At 39.7% G+C, this 19,905-nt stretch overlaps 2 protein-coding genes across 3 annotated transcripts in view; both read right to left on the minus strand.

Moving 5' to 3' along the window:
* The window catches only part of LOC102208571 (protein NLRC3-like), a 43,399-nt gene that overhangs the window by 1,741 nt on the left and 21,753 nt on the right, over positions 1-19,905 (minus strand). Inside the window, exons 2-8 of the mRNA XM_013914988.1 lie at positions 4,621-4,719; positions 4,392-4,517; positions 3,484-3,562; positions 3,097-3,325; positions 1,151-2,948; positions 876-1,049; positions 398-571 (exon numbers count right to left, since the gene is read on the minus strand). Coding sequence (XP_013770442.1) covers positions 398-571; positions 876-1,049; positions 1,151-2,948; positions 3,097-3,325; positions 3,484-3,562; positions 4,392-4,517; positions 4,621-4,719 — 2,679 coding nt within the window. The remainder of the gene's footprint in view (positions 1-397; positions 572-875; positions 1,050-1,150; positions 2,949-3,096; positions 3,326-3,483; positions 3,563-4,391; positions 4,518-4,620; positions 4,720-19,905) is intronic.
* The window catches only part of LOC102200907 (protein NLRC3-like), a 17,640-nt gene continuing 7,735 nt past the window's right edge, over positions 10,001-19,905 (minus strand). The window contains exons 5-11 of one of the 2 annotated variants that reach the window (XM_005749398.1): positions 16,532-16,610; positions 16,148-16,376; positions 13,805-15,581; positions 13,513-13,686; positions 12,564-12,740; positions 12,236-12,282; positions 10,001-11,404 (exon numbers count right to left, since the gene is read on the minus strand). In XM_005749398.1, the coding sequence (XP_005749455.1) occupies positions 10,863-11,404; positions 12,236-12,282; positions 12,564-12,740; positions 13,513-13,686; positions 13,805-15,581; positions 16,148-16,376; positions 16,532-16,610 (3,025 nt within the window). In that variant the 3' untranslated portion in view covers positions 10,001-10,862. Of the gene's footprint in view, positions 11,405-12,027; positions 12,047-12,235; positions 12,283-12,563; positions 12,741-13,512; positions 13,687-13,804; positions 15,582-16,147; positions 16,377-16,531; positions 16,611-19,905 lie in introns of those variants that run through there. The other variant, XM_005749399.1, reaches the window with a different exon arrangement.

Consider the following 19,905-nt stretch of genomic DNA (forward strand, 5'->3'; position numbering starts at 1 on the left):
AGTGGGCAAATTACAATGTTAACCAGAAGATGGCACTAAATTAAAACACAGATGATCATTTAGGTTACTATAAATCACTGAGAGGAAACATTAAAATCTAAATGTTTTATCATAGTCAATGATATGATAAACAATGAAATATAATAGTTCAAATAAAAGTAGAATAGTTAAAATGAAAGTAAAAAATATAAATCTATGCTAAACTTAAACTAAGTTGGAACCTATTTTTAGTCTTTAACCAAATTCAAGTAAAAATCGGAATAATTTTTGACGATACATTATGGTGGAAAGAAGGAGAAAATTTATGAAAAATCTTAAAAACCGTCTGTCTAACAATCATAAAAATTAAGCTAATGAAAGAGTTTATTAGTAATAAAAACAAATGTAGAATCCTGACCTGAGTGTTTCTAGTTTACAGTGAAGACTTCCTAATCCAGAAGACAACACTTTCACTCCTGATTTTGCCAGGTCATTGTTACTCAAGTCCAGCTCAATTAGACTACAGAACTGGGAACTGAGAATGGAGGATATAATTTCACAGCTTCTCTGTGATAGGTCACAGCCACTCAGTCTGGAAAGACAACAAAGCACCAAAAAATAAAAGATAATTCTTGTAAATGCAAAGTATTTACTGGCCTACTCTGAATAAATAAAGTGCTTAAAATGAAATGCTTAACTCTTTCCAGTAAATGTATATATGAGTTTGTTAGTCTCATCAAGTTGTCTCATCACCAGAGTTTATAGATCTTAATAATAAAAAAACATGAATATACATCTGTAAAACATCAAACATCAAATTCAAAGTCTGGGAAGTTTTCTTTTTAAATATCTACTAATTACCTTCTCACATCAAATTGCAAAATACATTATCTGACCTGATAGTTTTCAGTGTAATGTGTGGATGCTTCAGTCCAGCAGATATCAACTTCACTCCTGAGTCCCGCAGGTTGTTGTTACTCAGATCTATAGCTGTCAATTCACAGTCCTCCATTTTAAGCACAGAGGACAGAGCTTCACAGCTTCTTTCTGACAGGTTACAGCTATTTAGCCTGAAGATACAGTAATATAAAATCAAGCAGTGATGGATGTGTTTGTCATTCCTGTTAAAGGGAGAGAAGGATCTTTAAATCTTTAAATCTTTATAACTTACAGAGCTTTTTGAGAAGCTTTGACCACTGGCAGCAGCCTCAGAAGAGCATCCTCTGAAGCAGAATATTTCTTCAAGTCAAAAACCTCAAGGTCTCCTTCTGACGACAGTAAGATGAAAACCAGAGCTGACCACTGAGCAGGAGACAGCTCATCTGTGGAGAATTGTTCTGAACTCAAAGACTGTTGGATCTTCTCCACTATGGCACGATCATTCAGCTCATTTAGACAGTGGAACAGGTTGATGCTGTTCTCTACAGACAGATTCTCATTGAGCTTCTTCTTGATGTACTGGACAGTTTCCTGATTGATCTGTGAGCCATTTCCTGTCTGTGTCAGAAGACCTCGTAGGAGGTTCTGATTGGACTGCAGTGAAAGACCCAGGAGGAAGCGAAGAAACAAGTCCAGTAATCCATTTGGACTCTGTAAGGCCTTTTTGACAGCACTCTCATAGAATTGAGACCCTGTATGTTGTCTTGTTTCAAAGTTCCTGGAGGTGTTTTGTTTCTCTTCCAGCAGATTGACTCCAGTGTTGATGAAGGTCAGATGGACATGAAGAGCAGCCAGAAACTCCTGAACACTCAGATGGATGAAGCAGAACACCTTGTCCTGGTACAGCCCTCTCTCCTCTTTAAATATCTGTGTGAACACTCCTGAGTACACTGAGGCTGCTGTGATATCGATGCCACACTCTGTCAGGTCTGATTCATAGAAGATCAGGTTGCCTTTCTGCAGCTGATCAAAAGCCAGTTTTCCCAGAGACTCAACCATCTTCCTGCTCTCTGGACTCCAGTGTGGATCTGTCTCAGCTCCTCCATCATACTTGAACTTCTTCACTTTTGTCTGAACCACCAGGAAGTGGATGTACATATCAGTCAAGGTCTTTGGCAGCTGTCCTCCCTCTCTGGTTTTCAGCACATCCTCCAGAACTGTAGCAGTGATCCAGCAGAAGACTGGGATGTGGCACATGATGTGGAGGCTTCGTGATGTCTTGATGTGGGAGATGATCCTGCTGGCCTGCTTCTCATCTCTAGATCTCTTCCTGAAGTACTCCTCCTTCTGTGGGTCAGTGAACCCCCTGACCTCTGTCACCATGTCCACACACTCAGCAGGGATCTGATTGGCTGCTGCAGGTCGTGTGGTTATCCAGAGCTGAGCAGAGGGAAGCAGGTTCCCCTTGATGAGGTTTATCAGCAGCGCATCCACTGAGGTGGACTTTCTAGGGTCAGTTATGAGCTCAGTGTTGTGGAAATCCAGAGGAAGTCGGCACTCATCCAGACCATCAAAGATAAACAAAACCTGGAAGTCCTCAAAGCTGCAGATTCTTACTTCTCTGATTTCACTAAAGAAGAGATTAACAAGTTCCACCAAACTAAACTTGTTCTCTTTAAGGACATTCAGTTCTCTGAATGCAAATGGAAATATGAACTGAAAGTTCTGGTTAGCTTTTTTTTCAGCCCAGTCTAGCGTGAACTTCTGTGTTAAGACTGTTTTCCCAATCCCAGCCACTCCCTTTGTCAGGACTGTTCTGATTGGTTTATCTCTTCCAGGTGGGGCTTTAAAGATGTCTTCTTGTCTAATTGTTGTTTCTTTTTTGTGTAGTCTCCTGGATGCTGTTTCAATCTGTCTGATCTCATGTTTGGCATTCACATTTCCAGTCCCTCCCTCTGTGATGTAGAGCTCTGTGTAGATCTGATTCAGAAGGGTTGGATTTCCTGTTTTAGCGATCCCCTCAAACACACACCCAAATTTCTTTTTTAGGTGAGATTTAAGTTCATATTGATAACGTCGAGCAAAGATTTCTGAAAACATAAAATAAATAACCCAAATACATGAATTATTATATAGTCAACATCTCATTCCTCTAAAGAGTGAACATATGTTTGTCTAGCTCTTGAGATATTTGTTGCATTTATCCAGCAGCTGCAGTCTTGAGAAAAATCCTCTTACTGTTTTGCAGACTATCAGCAAGTTCCTCTTGCTTAATTTTCCTCAGGAAGTGCAGTGTAATCTTCACAAAAGCCTCTCTGCTGTTTTCCCTCTGCTCTTTAACCTCAGCCTCCAGCATCTCTTCATCCTTGCTCTGACTTTCTAAGTATTCTGGAAAATCTGCATGTAAAACCTTCTGTAGCTCCTTCAGTTGTTTCTTCACAAAAGAGATGATGTTGTCCTCCAAGAGCTGGAACAAAATACCACACGAATGATACAATAAATTGAAATAATTGAGCCAAACATTAGATCCATGTTGTACACACTAACAATCCACTGGTCTGCAAAATGCAGCATGGAGATGACTGTGAACAAAATATATGTAAAACTGGTTATATATGTACAGACCATAAATATTGACTCCAAGTGTGTTTGACACAGATGTGCAGATTGCCCACTGGGTACCTCTGAGCTCTCCTGGTCCAAGCTATGGAGGAATCAAAATAAACCTATCATATAGGTAACAAAAATTCTACGAGTGGCCAAATCAATAATCTGATATATATTTTTAAAGAGAAAGAATTCAATCACCACTTAAGCATTATCAAAAGAAAACAACACTGAATCTAACAAAGTCAAGAACACTCTTAAAGAGGTAGGAGTATAATTGGCACTCCCAAGCCCAATCTAGGCCAAATCAAACATGTGGTCATCAAGAATGTGATTTCTATACCGGACTGGTCAGGACCTGGGTTAACAAACAACTCTGCATATTAACAGGGTGACAGTAGAAACTGCCAGTATTGGCTAAAGGCGAAAAAGGAGGAGAAGGGAAAGGCATGTTCAAATCCAGTGAGAGAGAAAGGAAGTAACAATATGGGCTTTAAATGGTGGGCCACAATTGGTAAACAAAGCAAATTGGTTGAGCGAAAGAAGGGACATAGAAATGTTGTTGTTTGTGGAAGGACAGCAAGGCCAGGGGCGTTGGAGGTGGATTCAAACTGTTGTTCAAAGGTGTAGATATGAAACATAATGAAGTAGGAGGAAGGAAAAGTATGTGAATAGTGCTGTGTAGGTCAAAAGAATGTCAGACAGGATCTAAGGAGCTTGAAAAGAAAAAGGTCATGAGTTTAACACCAATAATCAACGAGTGATGTTGAGTGTTTTTAGTGGGCATGCCCAACAGGTTGTTCCGAAATGTCATTCGGAAGAGAAACACAAATTATGAAGTAAGCTAGGTGAAATGCAGCAAAACAAAAATTAACAAAATTTATTTGTTTTCTATATCTTAACAAAGTCAACATGCTTCTGCTTACTTTACAGAATTAGCCTGTTCATCTTTAAAATCAGTAGGCTGTTTCCTTGAATTATTGCTCTTAAAGGAGACATTGCTGGGTTCATCTTTATATTCATGTCCACGTGCGTCTGGTCTTTGATGAATCCTGACAGAAGAAAAGTTATTAAATTCCGCAAATGTTTCCTTGCACATAAAACCTTAAAATGTGTATTTGAAGTTCAAATCAGTTAATACCAATAACAACTTACATTTTACCAAAGGAACTTTTTTGTCTGAAATTAATCACAACTTCCTTTGAATCACTGCTTTTTAAGGATAAACAGCTGGGTTCAGGTCCAGGTTGGTTCCTGTGAATAATGATGGAGCAGTGATGTGAGCGCTGAGCTGTGACATGGAGAAGAGTCATGGACAGTTAGAGATGGTCATCTCACCTCTGAGCTTTGGTCTGGCTCTCATGTTCCCCACACAGAGTGCTTTTAGAGGGAGGGACTCCCTCCTCTCTGTCCTCACACTGATCCATGCTGCTGAATTGACGTCAGCTCACACACTTTCTACCTTCACCTTCCGAGGAAACACAAATCATTCATGTGCACATCAACTGAAATCCTCCTTTCCATCATGTGTGCTGTCCAAATATCAGCTGCTTCTTTCCTGCTTCATCTCAGTGTCAGCTGAATGCAGTCAGACAGCAGTGTGAGGCAGAGGAAGCTGCCATCAGCTGCTCTACTTCTACTATCAGTCCACTAGATGACGCCATGAATCACACACTGAAATACACTGAGTCACTGTAACTGGAAGCTTCAGTTCATTAATAATCACTCAGTTTAACACATCTAAACAGGATTTTAAAACAGTTTGGATGATCCATAATTCAGAGAGGATCAGTAGTATTTAAGGTAAAGTGAAGAAGTGGATATTACTGTTTGAATATGTGATGATTATAATTATTGTGAGTACAAGAAAACAATGATTAGAATAAAATGGGCTCAAGTTTGTTTAGATGACAGGGTGCAGCTGTAGATCATAAGAATAGGACAGTATTTGTGAATGTGTGTGTTTTAGGTTGGTTTAGCTATAAGCCTGTGTGTGTAACTGTAGAGAGAGAAGAATTTATTGACAGTGGGGGTCTGCCTGACATAAAACGAAATAGGAAGCCACAGTTGGAGGGTGTTAGAAATGTGTGGAACAGCTAGAAAAGAGAGAAGTAGTTCGTTGCCCTTCAGCCTGAGGTGCAGAGGGTACGTCATACCCCCACACATCCTGTTTATAGGGTGCCTGAGCATTGGTGTCACACACAGACATGCACACTCACACACATATAGTGCTATGTATATTCATATATCATCATTTAGGAAAGTTGTTTTGAATATTATAGATGACCATTAGAAATAAACACCAAGTCTAAATGTAAGGACCTGCTGGACTGTCCCTCAGATTTGCTTCTAGGTTGAAAGATCTCCCTCCGCGCAGAGCATCAGGGTGTTTGTAACTTCAGAGTGGTTTTTTTAGCTGGGTGATAAAAGGACCAGCAGTATAGAGTGAAGATTACAACATTATCTACCCAATGTACGAGTTTTAGTTTAAAATTTTATAAATCATGGTAAACTAAGGTTCACACGTGTTTCTTTAAATTGTGTTTTTATATTAAGTAACAATTCTTTTATCTTTTGCCTGAACATATGGATAGGAAGTCACACATTTTGTTGTTACACATTAGACCAATGACATCAGTATTTGCAGAAATATATGGAGGTGACTGACAAGTTTCCATGTTACCATGGCAACGTGTTTCACTTCCTTTGGTTGCATTTGTATCTGTCAGAAAAAAAGAGAAGAGAGAAGACAGGAAACTGCTGCCAGCAGCATCTTTGCAATGTGGTTTGCATTTTTACCATGTGACATCACATGTCTAGGATGAGTTTTAGTATAACAGGCTGACACGGGAGAAATCAGTGTCAGCTTTGTGCATTCATCCCAGTCTTTGCTGTTTCTTCTGTGATATATGCAAGCTTACATACATACATATATACATTATATGTTTAATATTTTTTGCTTCAATGTAATAAAAAATTAAATAACTTCTTTTTGACCTATGGAACAAAAGTCTTTACTGCCAGATGTAGCAGGTGTAACTCCTCAGTAACAACCCACCAGGCTGGGCAATGAGTACACAGTGACAGTCAGAAAACTAGACCCTTTAATGGTAATACATACAAATTATTATTAGTTATTATCATTATTATCAAATTATTATTATTAAGCTTTAAAATGTTGGAGCAGGATCAAATAAAGTCCATTATAAATGTGTACTACTCAAAGAAATAATTAAAGCGTTCTGTTAATAGAGCAGGAGCGGGAATGGTTTTACAGGTGGAGGGCACTAACATTTTTCCCTCTTCATCTTTTCTGTCTGTCTTGTCATTAGTTTTGCTTTGGCTAAGGTCATTGTCCCTACTGGCACCAAGAGGTGACACCAGAACGTTTGCTGTAAAGTCTCAAGAGCATCAAGGAGATTCCAGGAGACAGTCACTCTGGTAGAGCTGGACGGGGCCATAAAAGGTCCTGAGCCATCAGCAGTATCTGTTCTTTTGTGCAAGGAGGAACAGGATGAGCACTGTCAGAGCCTTACAAAACAACCTCCAGCAGTCCACTGGTGTAAATGACCGAACAATTAGAAACAGGCTTCACGAAGATGAAGATCCTGTGGTGAAGGTCGAGATGCTCTACTGGGCCCTGTACTCACTGCCCAGCACCACAGCACCAGCCTGATTGTCATTTGCTGTGGAGTACTAGAATTAGCAGGTCCACCACTGGCACCCTGTTTTTTTTACAGATGAGAGCAGGGTTACCCTGAGCATGTGGGACAGCTGTGAAAGGCTCTAAAAAAACCAGTGGAGAACGTCATGCTGCCTGTAACATGTCAGCATGTCCGGTTTTGTGTTGGGTCAGTGATGGTCCGAGGACACAAATTGATGGAGGGATACACAGACTTCTACAGGCTGGGCAACTACACCCTGACTGCCATTAGGTATCAGGATGAAATCCCCAGACCCATGTCCTACCTGACAGTGGTGGAGAGGGTCCTGGGTTCCTCCTGATGAAAAATGTGGCGAGAGTATGCAGGCAGTTCCTGCAGGATGAAGGAACTGACAGCAGAAAGCTTGCCTAACCTAAATCCAACAGAACAACTCTGGGACATTATATTTGAGTCCATCTGATGCCACCACGTTTTTCCCTCAGACTGCTGAGAAGGTCAGCGATGCCCTTCTCCAGATCTGTGATAAGATCCATCTGTACACCCTCCACCCTCTTGTCAGGAACACACCCAGACATTGTCAGGCTTGCATACAAGCACATGACGTCCATACAGACGACTGAATACCATTTTGGGTTGGTGCCATTAAATTTCATCAAAATGGACTGGTTTTCTGAGCATCTTTGAATTCATTAGGTTTATTATTTTCATTCCCATCAAACGACATGGCCTCTTTTCATTCCGACCACATTACCCATTCAATATCAGTACAAATATCCACTGTGTCCTTTTTCCCCACTGACATCTGATGTGTTTTCAAAGTGTTCATTTTTTGAGCAGTTACATGTTCACTCTGTTCTAGGAAGAAATCAGTAGAAATACACAAATAAAATGTCAACTATACGTGATTATATCATTTCTCCAATAAACAGAAATGTTGAGCTCTTAATAATTAGGAAAAAAAACCCTTAAAGGTAGGTGTGGTGGAAGACACCAAAATGAAAGCATCGCTCTCATCTTAACAAGTGTTCTCAGACAAATGTAGTAAAAGTAAAAATACTGTTCATTTGGAGCAGCTCCTGTCTATAGTTTAATCATTGAATTATGGAAGGTGTACTTTGAGTTGAAGTAACTGTAGCGGTGGGAATATCTCAAGCAGAAAAAAAGAAGTATTCAAAGTTACTCGAAGAGAGCAGTGAAGAAAAAATATTGAGTTAACTTTCAGGTCCAGGAGAAGATCAAATTTGTAAAGCCAGTTTCAAAATAAAAGACAAATCCTCACGGTGAAAATATTTAAATAGGAATTCAAATATAGTTAATAAGTAGGTAAGTTCCTTGGCTCACATACAAAGAAGCGCACACAGATAAAATTGTGGCTGACACATTTACCTGCTGGCCTCCTTCATTCACTCTGAGTCTGTCACTGTGAGCTATGAGCGGCAGAGTTGTGCTGGAACTAAACAGCACACAGCTGATGTGATCCAGGAAAACATTACAGACCGCCTCACTCACCTTCACACGGAGCTTCATATGGAAACGATCATCTGATACGAAATACAGGAAAGTGAAATGAAACTTCAATGAGGAAGGAAACACTCAGAGATGCGTTTAAGGCCAATCAGAATCGACAAAATCAACATCTGATCACTTTATAGTTTTAATCTTTTTGGGGAGAGAAATTGACGCATATATCAATGTTTGTCTTACGGTGTAATTTTTTGTCACTTAAACGTCAAACACACAGGCCTATTTTTTTTTTACTTGAAGGATTAAGCTCTTGGTTTCTTCAATGCTTAAAACATTTATTTTTTGAAGTCTGACAGTTTACTGTTGTTTTGTGTGAGCTGCATCCTTGATTAAGTTCTGAACTGAAGTTGGGTTTTTGGGGAGCAGCAAAGCTTCACAGGGAGCAAAATAAATGCAGAACGTCCTACATATTTAATGAAAGCCAGTCATTTATATCAGAATGTAGTTCAAAGTTTTACCAGCAGAGAGCGACAACTCCCCAATTTATGTCAAACTCGTTCACAGTTGATATTAGTTTTACTAGAGCTTCAGTGAACGTTCATGGTATTTTAAACAGATAACTGAGAGAGAGTTCCTCTGATGATGAAACAGTAATGCGCCATTTGTGGTGTTGCAGAGCTGTGGGACTGTACTTGTGGTCATTATGGGACGATTCCTCTGGTTTGAGCAAAAAGATTTTAACGCTGGAAATCCATCAGCTCACTTTAACAGACAGCAGCTCGATTTACTAACAGTCCGCACCAGAGAAACAAACATGTTCAGGCATTAAAAAACTATGGCTGGAATTTTCAAGTGGTGTAGTGTCATTTTTGTGACAGAGGCATGGTCACAGCAAGTCTTTTTATGGCAGACCTATAATGTATTTCACATTTTACATTAATAATAATATTTGTGGCATGCAGTAAATTTAACACTGGGATTTGTGATGGTCTGAGTGTTTACCTGGATTCAGGGGGAAAGGTCAGAAAAATATAAATGGGATGGGTGTACGACTCAAAGATGTGTGTGTAGTGCTAAAACTTTGTCTCTGTCCTGCAACTCTTCACAAAAGGGATTCTTTTCTCAGCAGTGCACACAGAGTGATTTTCATATAGTTTATCCCCCCCCCCCCATCAGAGCTATGCAGACCATATTGAAATGCAACTGTTAAGAAAAGAAGAAAGTGTACTTTATTGGTCCCCGTGGGGAAAATCGCTCTCTGCATTTAACCCATTCACTCAGTGAGGCAGTGGGCAGCCATTGGGCGCCCGGGGAGCAGTGTGTAGGGACGGTACCTTGCTCAGGGGTACCTCAGGGTAGCTGTTCAGGGGAATTGAACCCCCGACCTTCCGATCATGGGGCCACCACTCTACCTACTGAGCCTATCCTACTGAGCTATCCCTGCCCCTAATACGACTGTGGCAGATTTTAAGAAGATTTTAAGAAGAACCTGTAGCCTCACACAGCCTACAGGGAAAAAAAAAGAGCAAAACCCTTGTTTACCTACATTACACAGCATCAGTATGTTCATTAACATACAGAGTTTCAAACATGAAGACCACATGTTCTGGTGAACTGTTTAAAAACATCAACAAAAACACTTTTGCTGTAGCCTATAGATTTAAATCTCTTTATATTCCATTACAGATGCTACTGTTACTTACCCCAAACATTAGGCACTGTTATGCTACTACTATCATCTACTACTGTTACTATTACTACTGTAAAATAAAATAAAAAAAGGCAGTATAATAAACAAACAAACAAGATGAGAGACAAATAAAACTATATGTATTAACAGTGTATAAACAAATTTCATAAAGACAAAATAGTCTTTAGCCCAGAATTGTGAAATTATTTTCTTACACCATTAAAACTAATTAAATTACAATAAATACAAAATGAAGGTAAACACAACAAACATAAACAGAGCAGTGTACCTGGTTTGAAAGTTGACCTTTTCCAAGATTTTAAAGTCTAAAAGACGCTTATTATTATAATGTCTTTACATTACAATATATATATATAATATAGGCAGCTGTTGTTGTGATTTGGCACTATATAAATAAAAGTGAAATGAAAAGTTCAGTGACACTCATCTCACTCTGGGTTTTTGTTCAAACTTGGTTCTGTCAGTTTTCATTCCAAAATCATATTTCACAATCTTCATCAGTTTTAAGGTTAAACAGTATTAATGGAATCAGTGAGTTTTCTGTCCATGCTTCTGGTCTACAGTGTGCACAGAAAGGCTGATGAGTTCAACTTCACCCCATAACCAAACCCAGGATAAAGAGTTTCAGTGAAAGTGGTGTTGAAGGTGTGGAGGTGGATCAGAGTGTCAGAGGAGACTCTGTAGAAGGACAGAGTGCCAGCAGGACAGTCCACATACACTGCTACTCTGTGAGAAACATTAGATAATGACGTTACTGTAATGGGAGTCCCGCTGTTGTTGTGCCAGGCGCTATACCCTCCATCAGTGCAGGTCAGACACCAGGACTGCTCATTGCCTCCAAATTTTGAGGCATCAATATCTCCGTTCCTTCCGATCCCTCTGTAGCTTACTGCAATATAAACCTTTCCAACCCACTCGACCTCCCAGTAACAGCGACCAGTCACACCATTTTCACACAGCACCTGAGGCCAGTAATCAAATCTCTCTGGGTGGTCAGGATACAGGTGCTCCTTTCTCAGGTCTGTCACTTTTTTGTTGCTTTCGGATAATTTGAGGAATTTGTGAGCTGTGTTTGGGTCCAGCGTGAATTCACAGAAATCTACCAAAAAGAGCATAAAAATCTTTGGTTAATATTGTCTAAAGTTTCCTGTTTTTCATGTGTATCTATGTTTAAACTGCATTAAGTTGATTTTTGGCTAAGTCTATTTTTTTTAGTAAGTGATGTTTCCATCTGGGGTAAAACTACCTCCTCCAGTGTGTTGTAGCCTGCCACTGGGGACGTTTGAGGACATGTTGGTGGACTCATATTTGATATGACATGAGAAAATACTTAAGGGAAACAAGCTCAATATATGCAGTACCGAAAACTGCAAATGGTTTGAAAAGAATCAAGACGTTCAAGATCAAAACTCTAAATTAAAAAGGTTTGCGATCCATCCCCTCCATGTATGAATGAAAAGAACGGGACTTAACATTCAGCCCTGATGTGGTTGATGAAGCACAAATAATACAATATATAAAATGTTTGTTTTAATGTTGCATTAAAGCAGAGGGGCGATCGTGGCTCAAGAGCTGGGAGTTCGCCTTGTGATCGGAAGGTTGCCGGTTCGAGCCCTGGGTCAGACAGTCTCGGTCGTTGTGTCCTTGGGCAAAACACTTCACCCATTGCCTACTGGTGGTGGTCAGAGGGCCCCCTGGCGCCAGTGTCCAGCAGCCTCGTCTGATTGGGACTAGTAAAGCGCTATACAAATACAGGCCATTTACCATTATACAGTAACATTTACTATGCAAGAATGCACAAAATGCTATATCATGATGAATAAGAGAAAGTAATTCAAAAGAAAAACTATGACTCATTGAAAGTGGGGGAGAGAGCTCAACAGGGGAAGTATAAACATAGTACATTAGAAAAAACAAAAAAAGCACTTACACTTCCTCAGACTTGATTTTAACCACTCGATTCCAACTGGGTCAGCTCTGCAAGATATGGGAGGAGAAATTATTATCTTCCTTTGTTACGTCGCAAATATTTCTAAACACTAAGATGCAGATAAAGTTAAATAAAGCAAAACACCAAATATAGAAAGATTGTTGTAATATTTGTGAAGTATCCCTTTGGTAAACACAACTAAGAGCAAATAGTCTGCAAAAGAAATCTTTGCATATCACAGAACTACTGAAAATCCTAATCCTAGTTAAGTTTGCATGTAGATGCGGAGGAAGACTTTTTCATGTTTTTAATCAGGGTGATTGCTGACCTGAGATTTTCTATTCTCCAGTGTGGATCATTCAACTCAGCAGCCAAAAGTTTCACTCCTGTGTCTCCAGGGTGATTGTAGGACAGGTCGACCTCTCTCAGATGGGAGGAGGGGTTGGAGTTCAGAGCTGAGGCCAGAGCAATACACCCTTCATGCGTGATCATGCAGCCTGTCAACCTGCAAACGCAAAACTACCATTAACTAGGATATATTAAATTTTTTGAGATAAGATATATTATACTTCTTTTATCCAGGGAGTTGGAAAAGGGTGTCACAGGAGCCAATGCATTAAACAAAATCTATTTAAAAAGGCCATAAATGAAGTAGAATAACACAATTAAATAAAAGGGATTTAAAATAGCCCAGTAAGGGAAAAACTTATAGAGTGAAAAGAACAAGCTGCAAAGTGAAATAAAATAAAATTTAAATAATACAAAAATGAAACAATACTGCAATCTGTGAATCTTAGAGAAAGAGCTCCATTGCCTGTGCAGCAACTGTTGCAGATTGAGGTTATTCTATATTATATTACATATTATCCACACCCATTTGGATTACCTCTGAATCTGCTGATGGACAAACCCAAACAGTGTATTCAAACTGAAAAGAGCATTTCCCATCACTAGCAGACTTTCAGATGCTCCAGAATCACTGTGGACAAATACTGGGTGACCTAGTCACCTTTGACACTAAACCCCAAATTACCTTCTCTGATCAAACAATCGTCACCCAGCTGTACAATAAAGATAAATACACACACACTTTTTTGTTTCTTTTTCTTTTTCTTGTTTTTTTTTTAAATGTCATAATGCATATGACTAAACCAAGTACATTTTCTTAAATTGAGATTTTGGAAAACAAATATGAGGTGCAATGACAATGAAAAAAAGTAAATACATAAATGTTCATTTTTAAAGCAACTCAGTAAAACAGAAGATATTGAACTGACCTCAGAGTTTCCAGGGCGCAATGTGGACTTTCCAGACCTCTGGACAGTGCCTTGACTCCTTTGTCCTGCAGGTCATTGTTACTCAAGTCCAGCTCTCTGAGTCTACAGGATGGAGAGCTGAGAATTGTGGACAGAGCGTCACAACTTCGTTCTGTAAGGTTACAGCCACTTAGTCTGGAAAAACATAGGAGAATAAATAAACACATATTTAAAAGAAAGGGAGAAAAAAAATCTGGTTTTAACAACTATCACATGAACCAAAATACCCAAACCAATATCTGTACCCACTTACAGAGCTTTCTTAGAGGCCTTGACCACTGGTAGCAGCCTCAGAAGTGCAACCTCAGAAGCAGAGTATTTCTTCAGGTCAAACACATCTAGATCTTCTTCTGATGACAGTAAGATGAAGACCAGAGCTGACCACTGAGCAGAAGATAGTTTATCTGTGGAGAGACTTCCTGATCTCAGGGACTTTTGGATCTCTTCCACTAGAGAACGATCATTCAGTTCATTCAGACAGTGGAACAGGTTGATGCTTTTCTCTGGACAAGGGATTTCCTCGATCTTCATCTTGATGTACTGGACAGTTTCCTCTTTGGTCTGTGAGCCACTTCCTGGTTGTGTCAGCAGACCTCGAAGGAGAATCTGATTGCTCTGCAGTGACAGACCGAAAAGGAATCGAAGAAACAAGTCCAGGTGCCCATTTGGACTCTCTAAAGCCTTATCCACACCACACTGGTAAAAAACATTTTCTCTTTGGAAAGTTGATTGTTGTTCTTCCATCAGATTGATACCAGACTTAATAAAGGTCAGATGGACATGAAGAGCAGCCAGAAACTCCTGAACACTCAGATGGATGAAGCAGAACACCTTGTCTTGGTACAGTCCTCTCTCCTCTCTAAAGATCTGTGTGAACACTCCTGAGTACACTGAGGCTTCTTTAATATCGATGCCACACTCTGTCAGGTCTGATTCATAGAACATCAGATTTCCTTTCTGCAGCTCATTAAAAGCCAGTTTTCCCAGAGACGCAATCATCTTCCTGCTCTCTGGACTCCAGTGTTTATCTGGTTCAGATTTACTATATTGATTATACTTAATGTTGCTCAGTTTTGTCTGAACCACCAGGAAGTGAATGTACATCTCAGTCAAGTTCTTGGGAAGCTCTCCTCCCTCTATGGTTTTTAGCACATCCTCCAGAACTGTAGCAGTGATCCAGCAGAAGACTGGGATGTGGCACATGATGTGAATACTTCGTGATGTCTTCATATGTGAGAGAACTTTATCAGATAGCTTGTCATCTGAGAACCTCTTCTTGAAGTACTGTTCCTTCTGAGGGTCAGTGAACCCTCTGACCTCTGTCAGAATGTTAACACAGTCAGAAGGAATCTGATTGGCTGCTGCAGGTCGTGTGGTTATCCAGAGGTGAACAGAAGGAAGCAGTTTCCCTCTTATAAGGTTTGTCAGCAGCACTTCCACAGAGGTGGACTTTCTAGGGTCAGTTATGAGCTCAGTGTTGTGGAAGTCCAGAGGAAGTCGACACTCATCTAGACCATCAAAGATGAACACAACCTGGAAGTCTTCAAACCTGCAGATTCCTGCTTCTTTGGTGTCAGTAAAGAAGTGATGAACAAGTTCCACCAAGCTGAACTTTTCCTCTTTCAGCACATTCAGCTCTCTAAAAGTGAATGGAAATATGAACTGGATGTCCTGGTTGGCTTTGCCTTCAGCCCAGTCCAGAATGAACTTCTGTGTTAACACTGTTTTCCCAATGCCAGCCACTCCTTTTGTCAGCACTATTTTTGGTTCCTCTTTTCCAGGCAAGCCTTTAAAAATATCTTCTTGTCTAATTGTTGCTTCTGGTCTGTCTGGATTTCTGGAATTTTTTTCAATCTGTCTGACCTCATGTTCTTCATTGACCTCTGCAGTCCCCCCCTCTGTGATGTAGAGCTCTGTGTAGATCTGATTCAAAAGGGTTGGATTTCCTGCTTTAGCGATCCCCTCAAACACACACTGGAACTTCTTTTTCAGAGTAGATTTGAGATTCTGTTGGCACATGGAAGGAGATTCTGAAAGAACAAAGAACACTCTGTACTTAAAGAGAATTTACATCATAATACTGACACACAAAATTTTTTACTCTTGGCTGACGCAGAATAATTGTCATTTTGATTCTTGTTGAAGTGCAAATAAAATCAGCCTTTCATTACAAAAAACCCAAAAACTTGGCATAAATGAAGCATGTGACTTCATTTAAGTACATTGGCACCATTTTATTTTTTACAAATGGTGCCAATGTACCATTTGTTAAAAAAAAACAAACAAACAAAAAAACAACAACGTAATTCTACTTTAAAGAAGTCTGTTGGTGTTATTAGCTTGCTTGGATGGTGAGGTACATTTGAAAATCGAATCTACTTAGGCTAAAGCCAGCCAAAAGCGAAGCTTGATGCTGGGAGGAGGGAGCCAAAAGCCAGAGACGGTCAGAAACAGAAAGCAGACAAAGCACAGGTCCATAGTAACTGATCAAATATGTACAGCATTTGGTGGAAATCTAGCAAAGGTAGCATAAACTAGTTATAAATTATTTATGCTGAGCAAGTCTCTGTTTAAGCCTTTAGAGAAATATTCTTACTGCACTGCAAACAGTCAGCGAGCCTCTCCTTCTTCATTCTCCTCAGGAAGTGCAGTGTGATCTTCAGAAATGCTTCTCTACTTCTCTTCCTCTCCTCTTCATCCTCACCCTCCAACAACTCATCAACCTCTCTTTGATTCTCTAAGCATTGTGGGTAATCTGGATTCAGAACCTTCTGTATCTTTTTCAGCTCACTCTTCACAAAAGCGATGATGTTGTCCTCCAGCAGCTAGAACACAATACTCTGTGAATATCCAATCAAACTGAAATCATCAAGCCAATCAGATTCATGTTGTAAACACTAACAATGTGCTGGACTACAAGTGCAGCATAGAAATGACTGAACAGTATAGATGCCAGAATAACTGTTGTGCATGTACAGACCATAAATATGGAGTCCAGGTGTGTTTGATGATCCTGGAGAGACCGGCCTTTAGGAGCTCCTGAGGTCTGCTGGTCCATGCTGTGAAGAAATCATGAAGAATTAGAGACAGGGATTTTATTTCTCGAAGTTGACTCGAGTTCCGGTGACGTCACCATCCTGAATGGCAGCCTAAAGTAATAGCTCCCTCGCGAAAATAGTTATTTCGTCCCTTCAGACCATCAAATACTAGACCTACAAATAATACTCGAACAGATGAGAGGGGCAAGAATGGGGAAGACGCATGCAAACAAAGAAACCACCGCCGCAGAAACTGCAGATGCAGAAAATTCGAGGAGTAGCTCTCTTACGAAGGGACAAGAAGGCGAAGCTAATGCTAACCCAGCTCCCTCAAGTGCCGACGTAAGTTTGACAAAAATCTTGGAGGAGATTCGGGACTTCCGAAAAGACATAAAAGAACAATTAACTGGTATTAAATCAGAGATTATCAGCATTAATCAAAAAATAACGGAGGCAGAGGTATGAATTGAAAAAGTGGAAGACCGTGTTCAAAATTTGGAACAGACGCTGAATAAGATGATAAAAGTCATGCATCAACAAGAAAATAAGTTACTTGACTATGAAGGAAGATCCCGACGAGAAAATTTAAGGATATATAATGTTCCGGAAGGAGCCGAGGGCTCGTCTATGATGGACTTTGTGGAAAAACTACTGCGGGACACTCTGGAGATAAACCCTACCGTGGAGTTTGGCATCGAGAGAGCACACCGGGCGCTGGCATCAAGACCCGCCGGAGACAGGCAAGATAAAACGCGATCAATAATAGTCAAATTTCTCCGCTATAGGGTTAAAGAAGAGATCCTACGTAGAGCTTGGGAAAAGAAGAAAGTTTTTCTGAATGGGAAATTAATATTCTTTGACCATGATTACCCTCCAGTAGTACTGCAGAAGAGAAAGGAGTACGTAGAGGCGAAGCGGGTGTTAAAGCAGAAAAATATCCGCTTCCATACTCCGTTCCTGGCAAAACTACGAGTGTTTTAAGAGGATGGAACATGTCTGTATCAGACGGCGGAGGAGGCGACCACAGACACGAAGGACAGAGGGCTTCCAGTTAATGTGACTACATCGAAGGAGAGTCTGGTCGAGCAGCTGTCCCGTACCGCCTGGGAAACAACGAGAGGATCAACTCAGCGAGGGACAGACGACGAGCGAGAGAAAGATATCAGGGCGAGACTGCGAACCTTCAGAAGACAGATCATACCATCGTTAGAGGAGTTATAAGTACTGTCGGGCTTTAAAAGGAGGTAAAAATACGCGGTGTTATATATATTTCAAGATGTTTGTGTGTATATCTCTACCCCAATTGGATGAGATTATATAGATATAAGCGAGGGATGCATAAAGACACACTTTCTGTGTAATGAACAACGACTTTGTTTTCTTCCGCCTCAAGTGCCATGGCGGGGGCCCTCAGCCCATATATGGGAGAGGCTTTCCCTCACAGCTAGACGCTTTTTCTAGCTCTACCCAGGGTCACTTATTAGAGACCCCAGCCTTGGAACCAGTTTTTTTTTTGTACTTGTTACCTATGTTTGATATCTTTGTTTGTTTAGGGAGTAGATCTGATGAGTTTCATTTTATTTGTTCCATGGACATACGTTGATTACATATGGCTAGTGATAAAGTAACATTTCTATCTTTCAATGTTAATGGGCTGTTAAATCCAATTAAACGTACTAAAATCTTAACTAAAGTGAAAGCAGAACAAGCCCATATAGTCTACTTACAGGAGACCCACTTGACAGATAAGGAGCACGTAAAATTAAAGAGAATGGGTTTTACTAATTTGTTTTTTTCGTCATACAAATCAGGACATAGGAGAGGAGTTGCAATCCTTATTTCAAGTAAATTAAACTTTGAAAAAGTATCTGAAATGGGTGATAAAGAGGGTAGATTTATTCTAGTAAAAGGAAAAATAGATGGGAATTTGATCACCCTTTTAAATGTTTATGCTCCGCCAGAGAGTGATATTAGTTTCTTCCAAAGGATCATTAATATTATGGTAACAGAAACAGAAGGCCTTTTGATTTGTGGAGGGGATTTAAATATACACCTACAGCCAAAATTAGACTCGTCTAGCAGGAAAACGTACGATAGGAAATCACCATATATCAAAGTGAATGCACTTTTTGAGGAGGTAGGATTAATTGACATATGGCGAGACCTTTTTCCTAATAGAAGGGACTATACTTACTACTCTGCTCCACACTCTCTTTATACAAGGATAGATTATTTTATAACATTTGGTAAAGATAAGGATAAAATACATACTTGTGGAATTGGGACGATAGATATAAGTGACCATGCACCAATATACTTATCCATTGATTTTAACCTACGGTTAAAAAATAATACATGGAAATTGAGCTCAAGTCTGTTGAATGATTCGCCTTTTAAGGCACAAATTAAATCAGAAATTAGTCTCTTCTTAGAGTTCAATGATACTGGAGAAGTACCACCTCCCATACTATGGGATACTTTGAAGGCGGTACTAAGAGGGAAAATTATAGCAATAACTTCATTTAAGAAAAAAGATAAGAATAGAAAACTAGAGGAGTTGAATAAGAGACTAAAAGAACTAGAAAGAAGATATAAAGGGGACTTAGCACAGGATATATTAAGGGAAATCAAAAACATTAGGAACGAAATTAACAATCTAGCCACACAAGAAATCAAGAAAGATTTAATGTTTTTGAAACAGAGACACTATGAAAGTGGCATTAAATCTACCAAAATATTGGTGTGGAAATTGAAAAAAAAGACAGCGGAAAATACAATTTATAAAATTAGGGACCCAAGTACAAAAGTGATAAAAAATAAATTAAATGAAATACAGGAAGCCTTTGAAAGATTCTATAAAACCCTATACTCGGAAGCCCCTGGCGGGACTGAAGCTCAGATTGATAGCTTCCTGAACCCTCTAGACTTACCCACTCTAGATGAAGAACAAAATCAAGCAATGATAATGAACATAACTGAAGAAGAATTAAAAGCTGCAATTAATAGGCTTAAATTAAGTAAATCACCAGGACCAGATGGTTACACGGCAGAGTGGTATAAAGAATTTAAAAAGGAATTGATACCCGTTTTACTGCCTACATTGAATTGGGTTTTGAAAAAGGCACAAATGCCCCCCAGCTGGAAAGAGGCAATTATCTCAGTTATACCAAAAGAAGGCAAAGATAAAATGGAATGTGGATCTTTCAGGCCAATCTCCGTTCTTAATGTGGACTATAAACTTTTCACATCTATCATGGCCAAACGGCTAGAAGAGTTCCTACCAACATTGATATGTAACGACCAAACGGGTTTCATA

The sequence above is a fragment of the Pundamilia nyererei genome, unplaced genomic scaffold, assembly GCF_000239375.1.
Source record: "Pundamilia nyererei isolate P.nyererei 1_Seehausen unplaced genomic scaffold, PunNye1.0 scaffold00244, whole genome shotgun sequence".
Lineage (NCBI taxonomy): Eukaryota > Metazoa > Chordata > Actinopteri > Cichliformes > Cichlidae > Pundamilia > Pundamilia nyererei.